This window comes from Pelodiscus sinensis, chromosome 8 (genome assembly GCF_052426305.1).
Source record: "Pelodiscus sinensis isolate ZL-2025 chromosome 8, ASM5242630v1, whole genome shotgun sequence".
Taxonomy (NCBI): domain Eukaryota; kingdom Metazoa; phylum Chordata; order Testudines; family Trionychidae; genus Pelodiscus; species Pelodiscus sinensis.
Window position 1 is genome coordinate 35,405,454 of NC_143059.1, and position 21,061 is coordinate 35,426,514.

General features: G+C 39.9%; 1 protein-coding gene across 11 annotated transcripts in view; it reads left to right on the forward strand.

Moving 5' to 3' along the window:
* PCDH15 (protocadherin related 15) overlaps positions 1 to 21,061 on the forward strand; it is a 1,468,744-nt gene that overhangs the window by 1,037,894 nt on the left and 409,789 nt on the right. For all 11 annotated transcript variants that reach the window (XM_075935032.2, XM_075935036.2, XM_075935034.2 and 8 more), the window contains one exon: positions 8,451 to 8,559. In XM_075935032.2, the coding sequence (XP_075791147.2) occupies positions 8,451 to 8,559 (109 nt within the window). The remainder of the gene's footprint in view (positions 1 to 8,450; positions 8,560 to 21,061) is intronic.

Genomic DNA, 21,061 nt, shown 5'->3' on the forward strand with positions numbered 1-21,061 from the left:
TGGCAGGAGTATCACACTTCCTTCTCCTTCTTACTGCTTTGTGAATGGTTGAAGTGATTTACGTTAAATTTGCAGATTGCTTTAGGTCAGTCAAAACTGCATTTTTCATCAAATAAACTATTCATAAGAAAAAATTCATGCAGCTCTAGTCAACCCAGAAGAACCTGTGGCTGGTTTAGCCCTATCTAAGCTAATTTGAATCCAAGTGGAGCAGATAACAATGGAAGCGAAAGCAGGTCAGTGTAGGCTGCAGAGCAGGCTAGCAAAGCAAGTATGTATGGAGGGTCTGTACTATGTTTACACTACCCATGCAGATGCCTGGGTACACTATCCTGTGCATACACTATCCTGTGCATAACTTTTCCTATATAGACATGATCTAAGAGGAAAATCAGCACTAAAATTTGCATATAAAGGAAGGAGCTCATTTCTGGTATGAAGGTACATAAGACTGGAAAGAACTGTTCTTGTCTTGTTTCTCCATGTCTAGTTATCCTTTGCAGGAATCAAGGTTTTTATCAACTGTTTTTTTTTCTTACTACTCTCAACGCACATACACAGACACTGGTGCTGAATAGTGGTAGAAATGTAGCTGTGTTAGTCTGGTGCAGCTGAAACAAAAAACAGGACTGTGTAGCACTTTAAAGATTAACAAGATGGTTTAATAGGTGATGAGCTTTCGTGGGCCAGACCCACTTCCTCAGATCAAATAGTGGAAGAAAATTGTCACAACCATATATACCAAAGGATACAATTTAAAAAAATGAACACATATGAAAAGGACAAATCAAATTTCAGAACAGAAGGGGGATGGAGGTGGGAGAAGGGGGGAAGGTAAATGTCTGTGAGCTAATGATATTAGAGGTGATAATTGGGGAAGCTATCTTTTTAATGGGTAAGATAATTAGCGTCTTTATTCAAATTTGAGTGTAAAGTATCAAATTTAAGCATGAATGACAGTTCAGAGGATTCTCTTTGAAGTGAAGTCTTAAAAGGTCTTTGAAGCAGGATGCAGGTAATCAAGTCGTTGAGACAATGTACTTTCTGGTTGAAATGGCAAGAAACTGTTTTTTCTTTGTGATCCTGTCTGATATCTGTTTTGTGGGCATTGATCCTTTGGCGAAGTGTCTGAGACATTTGTCCAATGTACATAGCGGACGAACACTTTCGGCACATGATAGCATAAATTATATTTCTGGATGCGCAGGAATATGTGTTCTTGATTTTATAACTCACTTGGTTGAGTGAGTCTTTTCCTAGAGATTTAAGCTTGAAGTCATTGTACCTAAAATCTTACAAAGCTCTGGGAAAGCCTGCTACCAAAGAAAGAAAAAAATGGAATAATTCCTCAAGCTTGAAGGCAATGTTAGATGTGGAACATGAGACAGGATATATGTAGGACCTTTTGATGAGACTAACCAGTAAGGGGAAGCATCAGAAGGGTAGCCGTGTTAGCCCTGTGGCACCTCAGAGAATATGTTCTCATTTCAATAAATAAGCATAAAGTAACCATACCTCATGATAAATAAAATAACAACATACAAGTTTCAGTTTTTAATCAAATAAGCTTTACTTTTTACATTAGGGCCATGGGGATGCGCTGGTCACCACTTGCGATTGCTCTTATTGGCTCAAAAACTGAAAACTGTGACCACTGAGAGCTGCACGGGCCATACCTGTTGATGCTCAACAGCAGCAAACTGTCTCATGCCCTGCCAGTAGAATAGCCTGATTGACAACTTGTGGCCTATGGGCCACAGGATTCCCACCACTGATTTAGACTGACCTCCCATATAACACAAATCTTGAAACTTCCACAAGAGAATTCCTTGAGTATATCTTTTACAAAAACATCCAATCCTAATTTAAGAGTTGTCAGTGATGGAGACTCTTCCATGACACTTAGCAAATGGTTTTAACGGTTCATTGCTCTTGCTATTAAAAATTTATGCGTTAATTCTGGTTTGTCTTTATATTGACAAATCTAGTCTTCAGGTGCATGTGAAGAGGTGTTTTAACTAAAACAGACACACAGATGACATCTAGATACACTCCAATTACAAAATCCTCAGGAAACATGAACTTTATCATGAATAAATAATTTTAACTTTTATTATGGCCTTTTAATTTTGTTCGATGCTAAATTTGCTGACTGGGAAAAGGACCGAATGTTTGAAACTGAGATGTTGAATACTATATGCAATTAGAATTGTGTCTATCAAAAAGTGAATATTGCTTTAGTTTTGAAAAAGCAGATTAACCTTTGGCATTAATTATTATTTTCAGGCACATATGTATTTTCCTATTCTGACTGCAATGAGAAACAGAAATTACAGAAAAGTCTTCATGCTGCCAATTTATTACGTTTTGCCTTCCTCTTCCTCAATCATTCCTTCATCCTTTTTCTTCTTTCTCTTGCCCAGGGATTGCAAAAGAGTACTGCACCCATTTAACCTTTGCCTGCACCCAGGGGTGCTGACAGCCTCCATGACCCTTAGGCAAGGTGGGGGAGAGCTGGCTACACACTCCCAGAAGGGGTTACACCTTTGGTGGAAGAAGTGGCACCAGGAAGGAGATTTAATGGGCCTGAGGCTGACCATTGCTGACCACTGCTGTTGGCACAGTAGCAGCGGCAGCAGCTGGGAATCCTGGGCTTCTTTGAATCACTGGGCCCCAGGGGAATTGCCTCCTTAGCCCTCTCCCATTATGGGCCTGCCTGCACCTGCATCAGGGGAACTCCAATGAACAGTCTGACCTTGCAGTACAGGGGAAGTACAAAGAGAACAGAGCCATGGACCAGGATCTGGCCCATATTGTGGGAGGCTTTTCATCTAGGCTGCGTCTAGACTGGCATGATTTTGCAGAAATACTTTTAACAGAAAAGTTTTTCCGTTAAAAGTATTTCCGCAAAAGCACGTCTAGATTGGCACGGATGCTTTTGCACAAAAGTGCTTTTACGTAAAAGCATCCGTGGCCAGTCTAGACACGATTTTGTGCAAGAAAGCCCTGATCGCCATTTTAGCCATCGGTACTTTTTTACGCAAAACAGTTCTTCCCTGTTTACACTGGCCCTCTTGCGCAAGTATTCTTGCGCAAGAGGGCTTTTTCCCAAGCGGGAGTGTGAAAGTATTTGTGCAAGAAGCACTGATTTTGTACATTACAAAGTCAGTGCTCTTGCGCAAATTCAAGCGGTCAGTGTAGACAGCTGGCAAGTTTTTGTGCAAAAGCACTTGCTTTTGCGCAAAATCTTACCAAACTAGACGCACCCCTAGTGTTTACAGCTGATCTGAAAACAGGGACTAGCAAAAGTCTTGTAGAAATGCTTATTTTTGTTCGATTTCTAACTCCATTATGTAGACTTGATGGACTAGATAAGGTTTGAATAAGTATTATTTTTAGAAATTAACTAATGCTCTTAACATTGTGTGTTTAAACTACCGCTGTAGCTTTTAGCTAAAGCTTTAAATTAACACACGTTAGACGATGGTGTGAATGTGAAGTCATATTACCCCACAGGGCATTTACAAGGGTTTCTGTACATCCCTTCCAGATTCCATTCCAGGGATGCATGGAAGTCTTCTCTTAGAATGGGCTCAGCCTACCCTTTCCTTCCTCATCCCTTTGGGATAATGTGAGTCCTTATGGGTTCAGGAAAGGTTCACTTTGTGCTCCTTGGTCCTGGTCACTGCACAAGGGGCAGGAACATTCTGTTCCTTGTCTTTTGTTGAACTTTCTCTTGATTTTTAAAAAAATATACTATCTGTCAAAGAAACTTTTTTTCGGTAAGCAAGCAGGAATTCATTGCAAATTCAGATTGAATAGTATAGTTTTTAATAAAAGTCTCTTTGTTTGCCTTCCAAACTTCATGAATAATAAAGAGAGGGTGTAAAGCTAATGCCCATCATTTTGTGACTTATTAACTCTCTTCTTCATTCACAATAAGAATTTTAATGACACATATTTCACTTAAATCAATATAGTACAGCAGAGTTTGTCAGAAGACAGCCAGCTTTCATTTTTTAAGAGCACGTGCCCTTGATTTTTTAGGGTATAAAGTGTAATTGTTTTGACACTGATAAACAACTTAGTTTACATTACATGCATTAGTTTTCTTTAAGACTCCGTATTCAATGAGTTTTCATGAAAATTCTGTATATTGCCAAACGGCATAGGGAAAGATTTCCAATATCCTGTCCTTATAGCTAGCAAACAATTAGGACTTCCTTTGAAAGAATTACCTTTTTGGATCACTACCTCTGAAGAGTAACCTATTTAAAAGGGTTTCTTTATGTGAAAGCAATGTATTTTTCAAGAACTGATTTCAGCAACAAAAACACACACAAAAAAAAAACCTTCAAATAATTTATTCAGGATGTGACCCTGAATGTTTCAGAAGTTGTTTAAAGTTTGGCAGGATTTTGTAAAACTTCTTGGAATACTAGATTATTTGTAGCATTATGTTTTGAGGTTATATAAATTATAGAGGGAAGAACAGATGCTGCATAAAAATGAAATTAGAGCTTATGTAAATGCATGACAATGATTTCTATTAAAATAATGTTACGTTCTAAAATAAGTTATGTCAGCCATCAGAAATGTCCTATGTACAGGTGCATTATGAGAGCTCAACACTAACTTGCATAAGCTGTATGGGGAAGTATTTATGCACTGAGGACCTATTGAGTATTAAATATGGAGAAAAGTCTAAAATGCCAATAAAATTATTTTAATCTCACCAGAAGCAAAAAAAAGATATTAAAAACAGGATCATTCTTGAGGAAAAATCTTCCTTGTCTTGCACATATTGCCCTGAGGGTTTTGACTTGTACATCAGACCTGAATTTCTGAACATATTTATTTCCCTCCCCCTCATCTATTTCAGTACTGTTGCCCTATACCACCCACTGTGTATTCATACATGCAAAAAGCTACATTAAAATAACATCAAGGTTGAGAAGTCATGCACTCAGAAATTAGAAAATGCAAGTATTCAGGTGGCTTTATATTCTTTGTGTGTATGCATTATTATACAGTCTTTAATTACATGGGCACATATTTTCTCAAGACCTTGCCTCATTGAATTCACAGAATGAGTCTTGAATGTGTAATTAATGTGTCTGTTGGCTGTAGGATCCCTGCCTCATTTGTTGCTGGAAGATGGAAGATGTATAATGAATGAGGCAAGGGATCACAGGAGAAGAGTGATCTTGTGGTCTAGGTAGTAGAATGATGACTGGAAGAATTAACTTCTGTCCCTACTTAATGCAGAAATTAGTTTGTGCAGTTCTTTAACTTGTCTTGTGCTACATGTCTGACTAGATGATCCTAACAGTCCTTTTTTGTCTTAAAATCGATGAATATCAGAAACAGTGGGAAAACAATGTAATTACTTGCCTTACCCCTGTTCTAAGCATCAACCAGATTATTTTTTGCTGATTTATTTTTTCCAAAATATTAAGCCTGAGGCAGGCACCCAGGCATAGGCAGGCACTCAGGCATAGAAATTTTCACCCTAAATGTTTTAAAGTTTGGCAAAGTCTATAAAGCAATTGAAAACAGTGCTTTATAATGAAAAGTGTCAGGTGAACTTAATTAATACTAAACTATCTATAATGCTATCTTAAATGGACAGAGAGCCTTCATCTTGATGAATTTCAAAGTGCTTTATAATAATCTATTTATACAAGCAGAGTGGTCCTTATCTCTTTTTGGGACTATGAAACAACTATAGAATCTGTCAGTTTAATACCAGAGCAACTAGTAAGTAATTTGTAATGACAGAAAGTAAAATGAAAACAATAGGCAACTAACTACGTGTCACATGGTTAAAGCCAACTTTGTATTGTCTTCCTAGTTCATTTCTACGGCTGAAATTCTATGCTTAACAAAGATACACAATGGGTTAACAGAGAAAATTAGGAATATTATACTAAATTGAAATTCAGTGAGAATTTAGGCTGGATAAAAATTAGTCCCATATGGCACTGAAACACATCCACTGTGGTTTTCTTTGCTTCCTATGGGAAGAATGATTTCTGATTTTTAATTGAAGCAAGTTAATATCAAAACATAGGGCATGATTCTGCAAACACTTATGAAGATGATTAGTACCATTGAAATCAAAGGGATTTCTCACATTGTTTTTTGAGAGCAAGTGTTTTCAGAACCAGAGCCATAGTGTATAAAATCAGAAGACAAAGATAGACGTAAAATAGTGAACATCTCTACCATTTATACCTGAACAATTTTGCACTGAAAATATTTGTAAAGTATTGCTTTGGCAGATTAACAAAAACATGTCTTGCTTTTCAGCAGAAAATATTTAATAATTTCACCAAAGCAAACCATTTCTCTCCCCTCCATTCCAAACTCATCTAGAAACTGTTGATGCATGAGTATTGGCACTCCTATTTCCAATATCAGGAAGGTTTTTAACCAGACATTTTAAAAACTTCTTTTGAAACCATTAATCAATTACATCCCCTAAGTCTATACTTAACTTGCCTATCCACTGTAACTTTACAAACTGGCAGTGAAGAAAACTAAATCTTTTTACCTAGCTTTAGTCACCACTTTACCTAAACCCAACAGTACATTTCAATCAGCTTTAGATGGGGACATACAGTATTTTCAAGTAATGCTCTCTCTCTCTGGATGAAATTTTAACAGTGATTGATGAGACTAGCAATATATGCTTTTAAGATGAAATTTTTTTATACTGGCAAAAATTCACATATTTGGTCCAGGATAATTTTCCCCTTGTCTTGCAAAAGCATGTGTTCTGGTGAAATTTTGTAAAATTCAGATATGAAACAAATCTCTATATCTCCATTTAAAATGTGTGAAATTGAAGTGTTCTTTGAAAATCACCAATCACCTCTTATTAAAAATATTTAAAGAGCACATATTGAGATAAGAATGGAAAATGCTGTTCTTTTCACAAACTCATTAACATTTGATGAGTTTCTTTCTTTTTTGTCTTGCGGAATTCTAATTAGAATCTATGTAAAAGATACTTTCATTATTCACAGATTATTGAAGCAATATGAAAGTATCTTCATCTTTATTCCAAAGCACATCTGTTTAGTTTAATTCCAATATGCTTTGAGTTTTCCCTAAACTCTTCAACTGATCATAGTGTTACATTATGGCAGGGTATGCATGGACTGATGCTAAAACATCCCATGTGTGTTGTAATGCATCAAAAATTCTTCTAAAACTGATAAAATGTCTAGATCTTACTACTTGCTTTATTACAAATTGTGCAAACTTAAACTGCTATGGTGAATAGTAAGTGTAAAAATGGCATTAAGAGGTTATCCATCTATTACTTTCAAATCAAATCATGACCATGTCTACATTAGAGAATTTACAGTGGTACAGCTGTACAGATGTAGGGGCATGACTATTGATCACACATGTAGCCATTCTGTGCTGACAGGAGAGAAGTAAACTAACCCCAATGAGTGGTGGTGGCTATGTCAGCAGCTGATCATTGCACACTGATGTAGAACTGTCACCACCAGTTCTATTGGTGTAATTTATGCTGCTCAGGGAGTATTTTTTCACATCCCCAAGAAACATAAGTTATACAAACAAAAGTGCCTAGTGTACACATGGCCTCAATGTTCCAAGAGCTCTGACAATCAAGATTGAAAAAGGTTGAATAACATGTCATTCTCAGTCCCAGGAGTGCAATTCAGAAGTGCCTACATTCTACTCCTATAATCTGATCACAAGGCCACTGTGTGTCTGGGTTTTTATATAAATTGCTTTATTACAATGGAATATCTATCTATCAGATGCCAATTTCAAATACGCCTCTCATTATGGTACCAAAGCATTCCTTTGAATTTTCTTGAGGAACATATATTATTCATATTGTTGTCATTTGAATTCATAATGAGTCACAAAATGAGTTTGTATTAATTGCCTGCATATTGTGAAGTATTACTATATTCCCAAAGTACATTGATAGAATAGAAAATAAATAAACATAAATAATTTAGAAGCCAATTAATATCTGGTATTCTTTTTGGATTTGGTCCTACAAACAATTACACATATGCTTAACTTGATTACCCTGGGTAGTCCCAAATCAATGGGGCTACTTACAGTAGTGAAGTTAAGTATTTACTATTTTCAGTATTGGAGGCTTTGTCAAGATATATTATTTTTAAGATAGTATGGATTCTTTAAAGAAAAATACAATAGGGACATATGTTCTATATGCCAAGTTTAACCCCCTTGATGTTTTTAGTTTTGCATACTTAATTTTACATTTCACAAAAGATGCATCCTTGTTGTTATGTTGTATACTTACAGGTTACCTGTAATTTCTTTGACATTTACATAAATATCCAATGTAGAAAAAAATTTACACTAAATCGGAAGAACTGCAAACAGACTTTGTAATTTATCAACTCTAATTTCCCTAATTTTCATTTCAGACACGAGTGAACCCCATCAATGTCACTCCACCAATAGAAGCTATAGATCAGGACAAAAACATCCAGCCTCCTACTGATCGACCACACATCGTCTATTCCATCCTACTTGGTTGGTATCTGCTAATCTTGCTGTCATTCATAATCAGTCACGGTATTAGAATCAGGCAGAGAAAAACTAAGTGGAAAAGCTGAAACAATAATAAGTTCACGTTGTGGTTGATAGGGTCTTTGATATTTTTCCACTCAACTACATTTTATTGCAGTTTTGTTATTTTATCCATTTTGGATTATTAAATATATTGTTATTTATTTAGATTAGATTCAGAATCTTCCGCTTTAGCCAGTGAAAATAAGGAATCAGCCAAGGAAGAAAAGTATGAAAGATGCTTATCCGCACTCTCAGTTAGACCGTGTTCCAATTCTGCTGAGGAATAGCGAGATAAGATAATAATAATCCTGGGCTCTTTTTCATAGGCACAAACACAAACTGCGCCTCTGTCTACATTATAAATGCTTTCTTCATACAGATATACTGGCAGAGTACCCTGTTGTTGATGTAACTTATTCTGACTGGAGTTCTGTTGGCATAAGAACACTGCCTCCTTGAATAACAGTAGGTAGGCCCACAAAAACATGTCAGCATAACTGCATCCACAATGGGGTTTTGCCAGCATTGCTGTGTAAGGAGATGACTAGGGTGATTTTGCTTCTAAAAACCAAACTGAACTTTTCTTCACAGAGAAATTTGGGTTTATCTTGGTATCATCCACTTACTCTTTATTTTTTTGCATTTAAAGCTGTAACCTGCCCCTTCTCCCTTGCATCAGATTGTATTCAGAGTCCATAATCTCTCTTGACCCTGGGCAGTTCAAGAAGGGGTTCATGCAGATACCCCTTTCTTTATTGTGGGGGACTTGTATTCTGCCATTTTACCTTTACCTTTTGGACAGGTATGAGTAAATTCCTCCAATTCTTCTATGGGCTAATAGGAAAAAGAGCTAAAACAATGATTGACCATCCCAGCCAAACCTCCCCTCCCCACAGGATATGAATTCCAGGACATGTTCTCCTCAGTGATATTCCTCTGATCCATGAACTGAGAAATTATAGGGTTTGCATAAACACAGGGGTCCCATGCAATTTGCTTGTAACCTTCAGATGACTGGATTTTTTTTGAGGAAGAGGAGGAAATGATGCATTTTTAAAATTCAAATGTATAATAGGAAGATAACTGGAACATACTAACGTACACACAATAAATCCTGTTTTAAATCTTTATGGGGAAAAAATAAAGTGATCGTTTTAGTAATACCTTTATTTTTATTTTAGTCTACAAAAGGAACCTTTTTTGGTTTGAAATATGCCTTTTCTTTTCCTGTATGCACTGCTTTTCAGCTTGCATCCCCTGCTACTGGGGATTTTAAATAACTTCACAAGAAGCATCATGATATACATTGGTGAATTGACAGCCTTCATCTGTAAAGGAGTTGAACTAGATTATTCAGTGAATTTAGTGTGCTATATGAGAATGCAGGCTGATATTCTAAGTTTTTGAAGCAGTTTGTCAACCATATCATTAAAATGAATTATCTGCTGGTCTCACTTTTCAGCTCTTTCTCATTACATGGTCTACAATGGGGAAATCCCTAAATGTGAATCTCTATCACAGATATTGTAAGATTTCACTTTGCTGTTGGAAATTACTTAAACTAGAAGTACTGGACGATGCAGTGAATGTACTATTTTTACTAATTAGATAATAATTGAACATTTTTAAATTTGCTACATTTATTTCTGTGGCCCATTTGAGTAACTGTCCTACATTTGCACCATGGCAGGTCAAGTTGCAGAATGCAGTTAGATCTCCCTGAGCATTGTTCAAGTTACTGTGTTCAAATAACAATTCACCTAATTTTCCCATTAGGAATAAAAGTTATTAGGAGATAATTTGTTTCTCAGAGAAGCATGTGATTTTGAGTCCTCTTGCTTTAAGGTATGTTGTGACTGTTAAGCTTTCACTTGGGTATTGACCCTCATCCTCTTCCGAGTGTCTGACACAAGGTTTTGACCGGAATTTAATGGTGCTTTCGGATCAAACTAGCTGATGCACCTTATGGCAAAGGCTAATGTCTACAGAACTAAACTTAACAATGTAACACTTTAATACTTGATTTCCAATTGTATAGCATCTGTCATCTTGACATTTGAAAACCTGACATTTGGAAACTTTTCATATGTTATCTTTTACATTCATTGACATTCAGGATTCAAACCATATTTCAGTAGAGATGGCAGGTCTACATATACCTACTTACCCAACCTGTGGGTAGCTCCTGACTCATGAATATTTTTTCATATTATATTGTCATCTGGTTTCAAATATATCAGGGATAGTCAAACCATGACTTATGAGCCATAAGCAGTTCTTTTACTGTTAAAGTGCTGCTCGCAGAGACCCTCAGTTCTCCCCATTCTCTATCTACCCAACTAGGAAGGGAGCTTGGGACCTCTGCCTTACAGTGGGGTGATGTGGCAGGGGCTTCTCAGGCAAAGGGGTGGGGTCTCAGGCTTCAGCACCCATAGGGTGCACCTGCTGGGTTTCAGGGCTTCAGCAGGAGTGGTACTAAATCCCTGATCCCTGGCAGATGCTCTCTAGCTTTCAAACTGAAGATTGCTTTATGCAGCTCAGAGGATAATACGTTTGGCCACCCCTGCAGTATGTAGTATGGCACATTGGCAGCATCATACAAGATTGCACATTTTAACGATTCTTGAAGAATTCTTAGTTTCTCTATATACATAGAGGCTGTGTCTAGGCTACTTCCCTCTTTTGACAAAGGGATGTAAATTAGACACTTTGAAATTGCAAATGAAGCGGGGATTTAAATATCCTGCACTTCGTTTGCATAATCGCGTAATGGCGCTCTTTCGAACAAGTGCCATTTTGAAAGTAAAACTGCCATCTAGAAAACGGCAGGCTTTTTCAAAAGATCTTGTACTCCTCCTGAACTGCCATTTTCGACAGAACAGCGTCTAGACAGTGGTTTTACTTTAAAAAGAACACTATTATGCAGTTATTCAAATGAAGTGCAGGATATTTAAATCCCTGCTTCATTTGCAATTTCAAAATGTCTAATTTACATCTTTCTGTCGAAAGAGGGATATAGTCTAGACAAAGCCAGAAGTACCACATGCAATACTAACTGCATATTCACACGTCAATAACAACACTTTTGAAGTAAGCATCCAGTATGTAAAAATGTCAAATAAAGCCCCGCATAGGATTTTAATGGAATTAATCTGTTTTCTTAAGACAACAAGCAAGAAAATCAAAATAATCACACAGATAGACGTCTCAAGGAAGCAATGGGAGAGCTGTTAATTGAGGGATTCACCTTACATGGATCCCTTCCAACAGAGAATTGTTTACTCTTCCCAAAGTTAGGCCTACGATGAAAGGAGGATCCTATGTTAGCACAGGGCCAGTGTTCCCTGTAGGCTGTGTACTTGTATGACTGCTCAGGAAAGATTAAAATGCCACTCAGTTGCATCACAGCGTGCACGCAGCAAGGCTTTCTGTTTCCAATGGTGGTGTACATTCACACATGCCTTGGTGCACATAAAATGTTTATTTCACACACAAATGGAAAAGGTTAGTGGGGACATTGAACAGGACCCCAGACCTAGAAAAGGGTGGGGAGTAAGTTTGTGTGGCCAGAGTTGTCCCTGAGTACTGACATGGGTGCATGAAGACTCAGGGACAAAGGGAGCTTGCTGTTAGCAGGACAGCCTTCTTCTCTCAGTAAAAGAAAAATGGAGGTAATTGGACTATATGAAATGTACCAAAGCTTGCAAGGAAAACTTAAGAGTTTAGTAAAGAGAAATACTCATATGCTCAAACCTAAAACTTTATTGTTTTGCCCTTTTTTCCAGGTGCTTCATAATGCTGGGCGAATGAATGGCTATTTTCTTTTGAAGGTGCTGTTTGTGTCAAAAGGGAAACTTACTGTTGCCAAACTCAGTCAGGCCTGTTGCTTTTAAATGGTTAGGCAATGGAGGATGCTGCCACCCAGGGATTCATTCCCCAAGTGGCTGAACTGTGTGGCTCTGCCCAAAGAGGGTTATAAATCTATTCTCCTGAGCCTTTATCTGTTTCTGTTCCTTTATTGTTCTTTGTCATGTATACAGATGATTTCTCTTGTTCTAAAGAATTTGAAGGCTGCCCTGGCTATTGGAATAGTGCCTTTAAGGCTACTGGCTTGACATTTTCTTAACGAGCCTTACATGAAAGCTATTAGTTGCTTTTAGGCAACTTTTAGAAAGGGCTGCCTACCTCTTGTCCTGGTTGGGTAGCTTTTTACTCTCCAGACTCACCCAAAATATCTGTTTCCAAACATTCTTCAGAAATATCACGTCAGTGATGAATATAGATACAGTGTTAATAATTAGTAAAGAGCACCCTCGTACCTTTTATACAGGGATCCAATAAATCATCTATGTATGTATATTATCAATACAAATAATTGATATACTTAAAATTACATACATACACTCTCAAATAACTGATAAATGTGGTGTGAAGTTTTTATCACTATTTGTTTAAAATGGCCTCTGTGTGTTGCCTCACCACTGTTAAGTAGTATGGCCATCTCAAATTAATGAAATCTTTCTAACATATTATATGAGCATTTGTTTTGTTTCTGGGAGTTATGTGCACACAGGTATGTGTGTAATATTTTACATAAGTTCTCTCCATTTCCGGTGTATTAATTAAACATTTAACTCTTGCATACACCTGTTTTCATGATATTTTTGTAGTTTTGATACCACCCTTGAAAGCTACTGATTTTTCTGGATACTTCTATAAAGCAGAATCCAGCATTCATGCTATTCATTTGCTCTCGTCTATTTGAGAGAGAGAGAGAGAGAGAAAGTGTCTATTCAGTACAAGATATTGCTTTTTCAGTATGCTATAACAAAGATGATCAGGGTATATTTTAGCTCACACATCGAGTTTCTTTAGATACTGTCAGAGTTGATAGCTTTCATTCCCTGTGGCAAGGCTCCTAAAAGGGTAGAATTTCCATAATGGAGCCCAGGGCTCCTGCAAAATTCTAGTTCTGCAATAGATTTTTAACTATTGGAGGAACTATTATTTTCCTTACAATAAACCCTGTACATCACAACTGTGTATGGGTCTACACAGTACCACTTAACAGTGATAAACATTACCGGTAATTTTGTTGTTAATCTCTTCAGCAGTATATGCAGTACTCCCATAATAAACCTTTCTGGAGCACTTTCTAATCTGTGGCAAAAAGTGCAGGCTTTGTATTATGTAGTTCAAGTGCTACCTTTTTTACCTCACCCTTTTCACCTCTGCATACCTCTTCTCTTTTCTTCCTAAATCTTAAAAGCAAACACTCTGTAAGTAAGTAGAAAATTACTCTATTATATTGTCTCTGGACAAATTTACAGACCTGCACATAATTACCTTTATGCACTTTGAGCAGTCCCTTTGACGTTAATGGGACTTCTTACAGTGCATAAAGTTAAGTACATGTGTAAATCTTTGCACAATAGGTCTGACCTGTCACTTACCAAGTCTTTACTGAGGCCAGCACTGATCTTTTGTTTATCTGCTCCTACCACTCTAATGTATGTTTTAAAATGGAAAACCACCCTTTAAAGACTTCCTTCCTCTTGTTTTCCATAGCACTAAACATTTATGATGTTCAGTACGTAAAATAATTTAACTAATTGAGGGTATTTTTTTGAATGTCATTATTCAGTAATAAACTGAAATATCTCTTTAGGTGGAGGTGTTATCTCTTAGGAACTGGGCTAACGTCTGTTATATTCACCATAATTGAAACAAATATGTTTACTCTCAGCTTACTCAAGCTAGATAGTTGTTTTCATCTCAAATAGTCATATGACTTGAAATGGAAAATCTCTGGGTGGTAGCAAAAAAAGGAGATTTTTGTGTCATACCTTTGGGGAATGGGACTTAATGTGGGATGAACAGAAAGCTGGAACTATCAGTATGAAGTCCCATGCCTTCCCAGTGGCTCTGTGTTCCTTATTCCCTGGAGCACAGCTTCATCAGAATTATGCTTTCAAAATTTATGCAGTTTCAAGCTACGCAAGGGCCCCTTCTCAACCAAGGAGAATCCTCACCTGTGAGTGGTGTGTGTGAAAAATGTAAACAGCTTTTGGCTGTATTCATGTCCATGGTGAGTTCTGGTGGGAGGCAGGAAGAAAAAAATATACATCTGCCTCTTTGTCCTGCCCCTGCTTGTTCTTCAGTGGTGATGCCAACCAGCATGAGCACCTAAGTAAAGCCTGAGGGAATGTGCAGGGAGATGCTGCCATGCCCTTTACTACTTTCCATGCAGAGGAATAAAGTCCATGTATACCTGTGTTGCACAGATCTCAGTGACACAATCAGACACACCAACTGGGACAGCCATTAGTCTCTTGTGGAACAAACAGTTCTTCAAGAGGTGTCGCTGGGGGTGCTCCACAGTAGGTGTTGAGTGTCCCAGTGCCTCTGGACAGAGTTTTGCTTAGCAGTGCATCAGGGGGCTGCGCATGCATGGTGCACCGAGCGCACGGGCTTCCCCCGGTAGCTATGCGCATGTGTGGCCTCCCCCTCCCTTCAGTTCCTTTCTACCGTCCCCGGCTGTGGACGGAACTTGGTGGTGTTCTCCTCTCCTCAGAACATAACTTGTGAAAAATTAGTTAAATAGTTTATTATTAATAGTTAGTTATTGTTATTGTTAGTTAGGTTTAGTACAGAGTTAGTTTTTTTTAAAAAGTGGCGCGAATCTTGAACCGCCGCCACAGCCATACGCCAGCATGAGCTCACCTGGCTTAAAACGGTATGCGCTCTTCAAGGGCGTGATGTCTGCCTCAGGAACTCTCACTCTCAGAGAGATTGCCCCCACTATGCCAAGGTTAAAGCAAGATCTCACAAAGATAAGGCGCTCAAACTCAAAATGCTCCTCTCAGAGAACAGCAAGCGACATGCCTCTTACCCGGGCTCCGGGCAGAGTAATGAAAACCGTAAGCACTCCAAAAGAAGGGCAAGCTTGTTACCTTGGCAACCCATAAAGAGGCACTCTGAGGTAAAAAAGTCAGACCACTCAGATAAGAACCGTCTGAGTACGTTTGACTGCCCAGGTACTTTGGGCGAACAATGTAATAAGCCAGGAAGCACTTCAAACGTGGCCCTTAAAGAGTCATCAGGCCACTCCATGCCTGCCTCAGATACCCCGGTAATGCAAACTGTTATGGCAGCTCCACCACTACCTCAGCCTCTCATGATGGCACCTAGAGAAGGGACAGAGCACCCAATCAGTATTGCCCCTCCTTCTCAATTACTAGGGGCAACAGCTCTCCCTCTCAGCTCTGAACAAACAGCGGGCTCCTCTCAGCTAGCACAGCCCCCTGCACCACAAAACTCTCCTCATCATGTACAGGGAGAACAAAGATTTACAGATTGCTTCAAGGCTTCACTCCCCTATTTTGAGTGAAGACAGATACCTTCATTCATTACTTTCTGATGAATCAGATCCACCTTCCCCTCCCCCCCCAAGTAGAAGAGGGAGAGGAATTGGCTGCCTTCTCATCCCAACTTTCCCCTTATTCAGAAGGGTCAACGGTGTCCCACAATCACATACAGCCAGATCTCCTCAAAGTGCAAATGACACCCTGGGCTCTCTATTTGTGGATGTCCCCACCCATGGCATACCTTCCACAGTGGCAAATGTGGAACCAACCCCCGCAGCAGCACAAAAAGAGACTATTTAAAACTAAGCATATCAATAAGCCTCCTTCACGCTTTACTGAATCTCCTCACAGATACGTTCGGAGGAGTGTTAATGAGAACCTGTATTCCCAAGGTCAACGGCAGAATATGTGGCCCAAACAACATCATTATCAGATACGGGGGAAGCAATTCTACCGCCATCCTCTAACACCTCAGAGGACGTCTCTTCCTTCCAAGACCTATTTAAAAGAGTTGCACAAGAATTAAATATCCCCATAGAGGAAATACAGGATACTCCTCACGAGCTTACTAACATCCTCCAAGCGAGTACATCCTCAAAGATTGCTTTTCCTATTAATCTAGCCATCCTACAACCTGCAAAACCTTTATGGCAGACACCAGCATCGATTTCCCCCCACGAGCAAAAAGACAGATCAAAAGTACTACGTGCCTCCCAGGGGATCTGAATTTCTCTTTACACATCCCCCTCCAAACTCCTTGGTGGAGAATGCTGCACAACAAAGAAATAAGCAGCAAAATCACTCAACCCCATAAGACAAGGAGAATAAAAGATTAGACTCATTTGGCAAAAAGGTGTATGCCTCAGCCACTCTCCAAATGAGGGTAGCAAATTATTCAGCCCTCCTCAGTAAATATGATTACAACAGTTACATGAGACTGAACACATTTATTGAAGATCTCCCTGAAAGTAAAAAATCACATTTCAAAGAGATTGTCTCTGAGGGACAGACAATTTCTCATATAGCGTTGCAAGCTGCTCTCGATGCAGCAGACACAGCCACAAGAACTACAGCAACAGTGGTCACTATGAGGCGAGCCTCTTGGTGTAACTCCTCCACTTTTCCTCAACAGCTTCAGCCAGCAGTAGAAAATTTGCTCTTTGAAGGGGAAAACCTCTTTTCCACGAAGACTACTGAAGTCCTTCAATCCATGAAAGACTCCAGAGCCATTCTCAGATCTCTAGGGATCCAAACACCTGCAAGAAGAGCAGGACAATATAGGTACCAACCATATCATAGACCGAAGTACCCACAACCCCCATTCCAATATTACAGATAAGAATACCCCTCTTACCAACAGTGGGGTAGAAATAGGCAGCAGAGGTCACAGTCCCAGAGTAACACCTCCAACCGTCCATCACAATCAAATAAGCACATTTGAAATTATAGTTGAGAGACCGAAAACCAGACCTCCCACCCCAGAACTCCAGAATCTTTCCAAACTTTTTCATTTTTGTCTGCTCCCATTCCGACATCAATGGGAATTAATTACATCAGATAAATGGATTCTGCTAACCATCTCACTAGGGTACACCGTCCCCTTTCTCTCCCTTCGCCCTCTCCACCCTCCTACCCCGTCCCTCTTCAGGGACCCATTTCACAAGGTCATATTACAATAGGAGGTAGATCACCTAGTACAACTAGGGGCCACAGAGTCAGTTCCACCACAATTTCACAGAACAGGATTTTATTCCCATTATTTCCTCATAGAAAAGAGGACTGGCGGGTGGAGACCCATCCTGAATCTCAGATCCCTGAACAGATACATAAAGAAACAGAGATTTAGAATGGTTACCCTAAACACAGTTATCCCAGCTCTGAAGATGGGCAATTGATTTTCCTATCTCAACTTACAGGATACATACTTCCACATATCCAATAGACCATCTCACAGACGTTTTCTCCATTTCACTTTAGGTACACACCATTTTCAGTATACAGTCCTGCTCTTCAGATTTTCTATAGCTCTGAGAGTATTTTCCAAGATGTTAGCAGCAGTCACTGCCCATCTCAGAAGACAAGGGGTCACATATATCCCTACCTGGACGACTTCCTAGTCAAAGTAAGGTCCAGACAGGAGTGCCATTTCAGTATGACAACAGATGCCCCAAGCAGAGTCCTTCCACACTCACATGGTCCTAAGCTTCTTTCACTCTCTCGGACTCCTGGTGAATCAGTCCAAATCAATGCTCACACCCTTTCAATCCATCCAGTTTATTGGAGCACACTTCAACTCTGTCACAGCCAGAGCCTCTCTCTCTGCTGACAGATCCACTTGCATCAGTCACCTGGCACTATCTCTCCAGGACATGCCTACAGTCACCGTACTGGACTGCCTCCAACTTCTGGGGCATATGGCTTCCTGCAACCCCGTGGTGCCCAATGCACGACTCTTTATGAGGTGTCTTCAGGGTTGGCTCTGAACCCAGTACAAACCATTTATTCATTCAATGACCAAAAGACTAACACTCCCATGCTCAGTCAAGGCATTCCTGAAGTGGTGGACAAGAATGTCCAACCTAAGTACAGGCTTACCCTTCCAATCCACAGAACTGACAATACTCATCACCAGAGATGCATCACTCATGGGCTGGGGTGCTCAGATGGAAGGAAGAACAGCTCAAGGACTATGGTCTGCTGCAGAACATGCTCTACATATCAATATTTTAGAACTCGGAGCTATCTGCCTGGCATGCCAAGAATTGCTCCCTCAAATCAAAGGGATACACATCCACATTTACATGGACAATATGGCATGCATGTTCTATATACATCGCCAAGGTGGAGCACAATCGCAGCCTCTGTGCAAAGAAGCCATAGCCCTCTGGAACTGAGCATTAGCATGAGATATCCGCGTATCTGTTTGCCATGTGCCTGGGGCATTCAATATGACAGCAGATGCCCCACTCAGAGTCCTTCCTTAGGAACATGAATGGGAGATAGACCACACAATCCTGATGAAAATATTCAACCAACGGGGTTACCCCATCATAGATCTGTTTGACACCAGAACCAACAGAAAATGCACGATGTATTGCTCCAGAGCGGGCATAGGGAAACAATCCTTAGGAGTCACTCTGATTCTAACATGGAATGCACCACTGCTATACGCATTTCCCCCATTTCCCCTCCTCAACAGAGTCATTATAAAGATATGGAGGCACAAAGCAAAGATCATCCTTATAGCCCCATGTTGGCTGCGCCAACCCTGGTTTCCCCAACAACTCAGGATGACACAAAGCCATCCAATCACGCTACAGCAAGTCCCACACATCCTTCATCACCCACAAATCAGGACACCTCCCTCTCAATTCCCGATGCTCCATCTGAAAGCGTAGCACCTCAACAGTTCACTAGCATAGAGCTCCAGTGTTCCGTGCAAGCCCGTGAGGTTCTTCTGCACAGCAGAGCTCCTGCTACAAGGAAAACATACATCAGTAAATGGACCCGTTTTACACACTGGGCCAGCAAGCGCAATATATAGCTGCAAACCGCTCCACTCCCTGTAATCCTGGAATACTTATTACACCTAAAACAGTCCAACCTCTCATTAGCCTCAATTAGAGTGCACTTAGCAGCAATAATAACATTCCATGCACCAGTGGATGATACCACTTTATTTGCGCATCCCACAACCAAACACTTTCTGAAGGCTCTTCAAGCCTTATACCCTGACGTGTCATGCCCATGAGAACCATGGGACCTCCATCTAGTATTAACAACACTAACAAAACCACCCTTTGAACCTATGGCCACATGTTCCTTGTGCCACTTAATACAGAAAATGGCTTTCCAGTGATAATTACCTCAGCACGGAGAGTAAGTGAACTGGCCATGCTCATGTCCGATCCACCCTTTACCATCTTTCTCAAAGACAGAGTGTCCATGCATCCGCGCCCAAAATTCTTACCTAAGGTCTGTACAGCCTTTCACATCAACCAGACAATACGCTAACCTGTTTTTTTCCCAAAGCCTTATGCCAATGCCTTTGAAGTACAGATGCACACTCTGAATGTCAAAAGAGCTCTCTCCTTTTACATAAACAGAACAAAGCCATTCAGATCCTCTCCACAGCTGTTCATTTCCATTGCAAACCATACCACGGGGAAGAAAATATCATCACAGACACTATTCCATTGGATATCGAAATGTATCACCACATGTTATTCACTTAATATCTTACCTTCACCTGCTTCAATCTGGATGCACTCTACAAGAGCAGTGGCAACCTCGGTGGCATACCTGGGAAAAGTTCCACTGGAGGACATTTGCGCAGCCGCAACATGGTCCTTGGATCACACCTTCGCAAAGCATTATTCACTTGCATCGAGTCCTCTACTGCATACTAGACTAGCAAAAGCTGTCCTGCAGACAGCATACTTACCCGATCCGAAGTCCCTACCTCCATAACAGGGATTGCTTGTAGTCACCTACTGTGGATGCCTCTCAGACAAGGGATGCCTCTCAGAGAAGAAGAGAAGGTTACTCACCTCCAGTAACTGATGTTCTTTGAGATGAGCATCTCTGGGGGTGCTCCACTACCCTCCCTTTCTCCCCTCTACTTCAGAAACAAAAACAAATGCAAATACGTAAATTATACTCCTGCACCGGGATCTGGATAGAGAAGGAACTGAAGAGGGGGGCACGCATATGCATAGCTTCCAGGGGAAGCCCGTGCACTCGGTGCACTGCACATGCACGGCCCCCTGATGCACTGCTAGGCAAAACTCTGTCCAGAGGCTCTGGGATGCTCAACACCTAATGTGGAGCACCCCCAGGGATGCTCATCTTGAAGAACGTTAGTTACAGGAGGTGAGTAACCTCCTCTTCAGGTTACAAAGTGATGATGACTTAGTGGCATGATCAATAACTGTCTTCTGTAACCTTTATTTTAACAAGTGTTGTCAGATGCTCTTCATGAACACTGACTATAAATGCCCACATTTATTTTAAAATTCTGAAGACAGCTGGTTTTAAAGTTTTGGAAATTAAAAAATCAATTATTCTGTTTTTATTAGTTTTGAACAAGACCACTA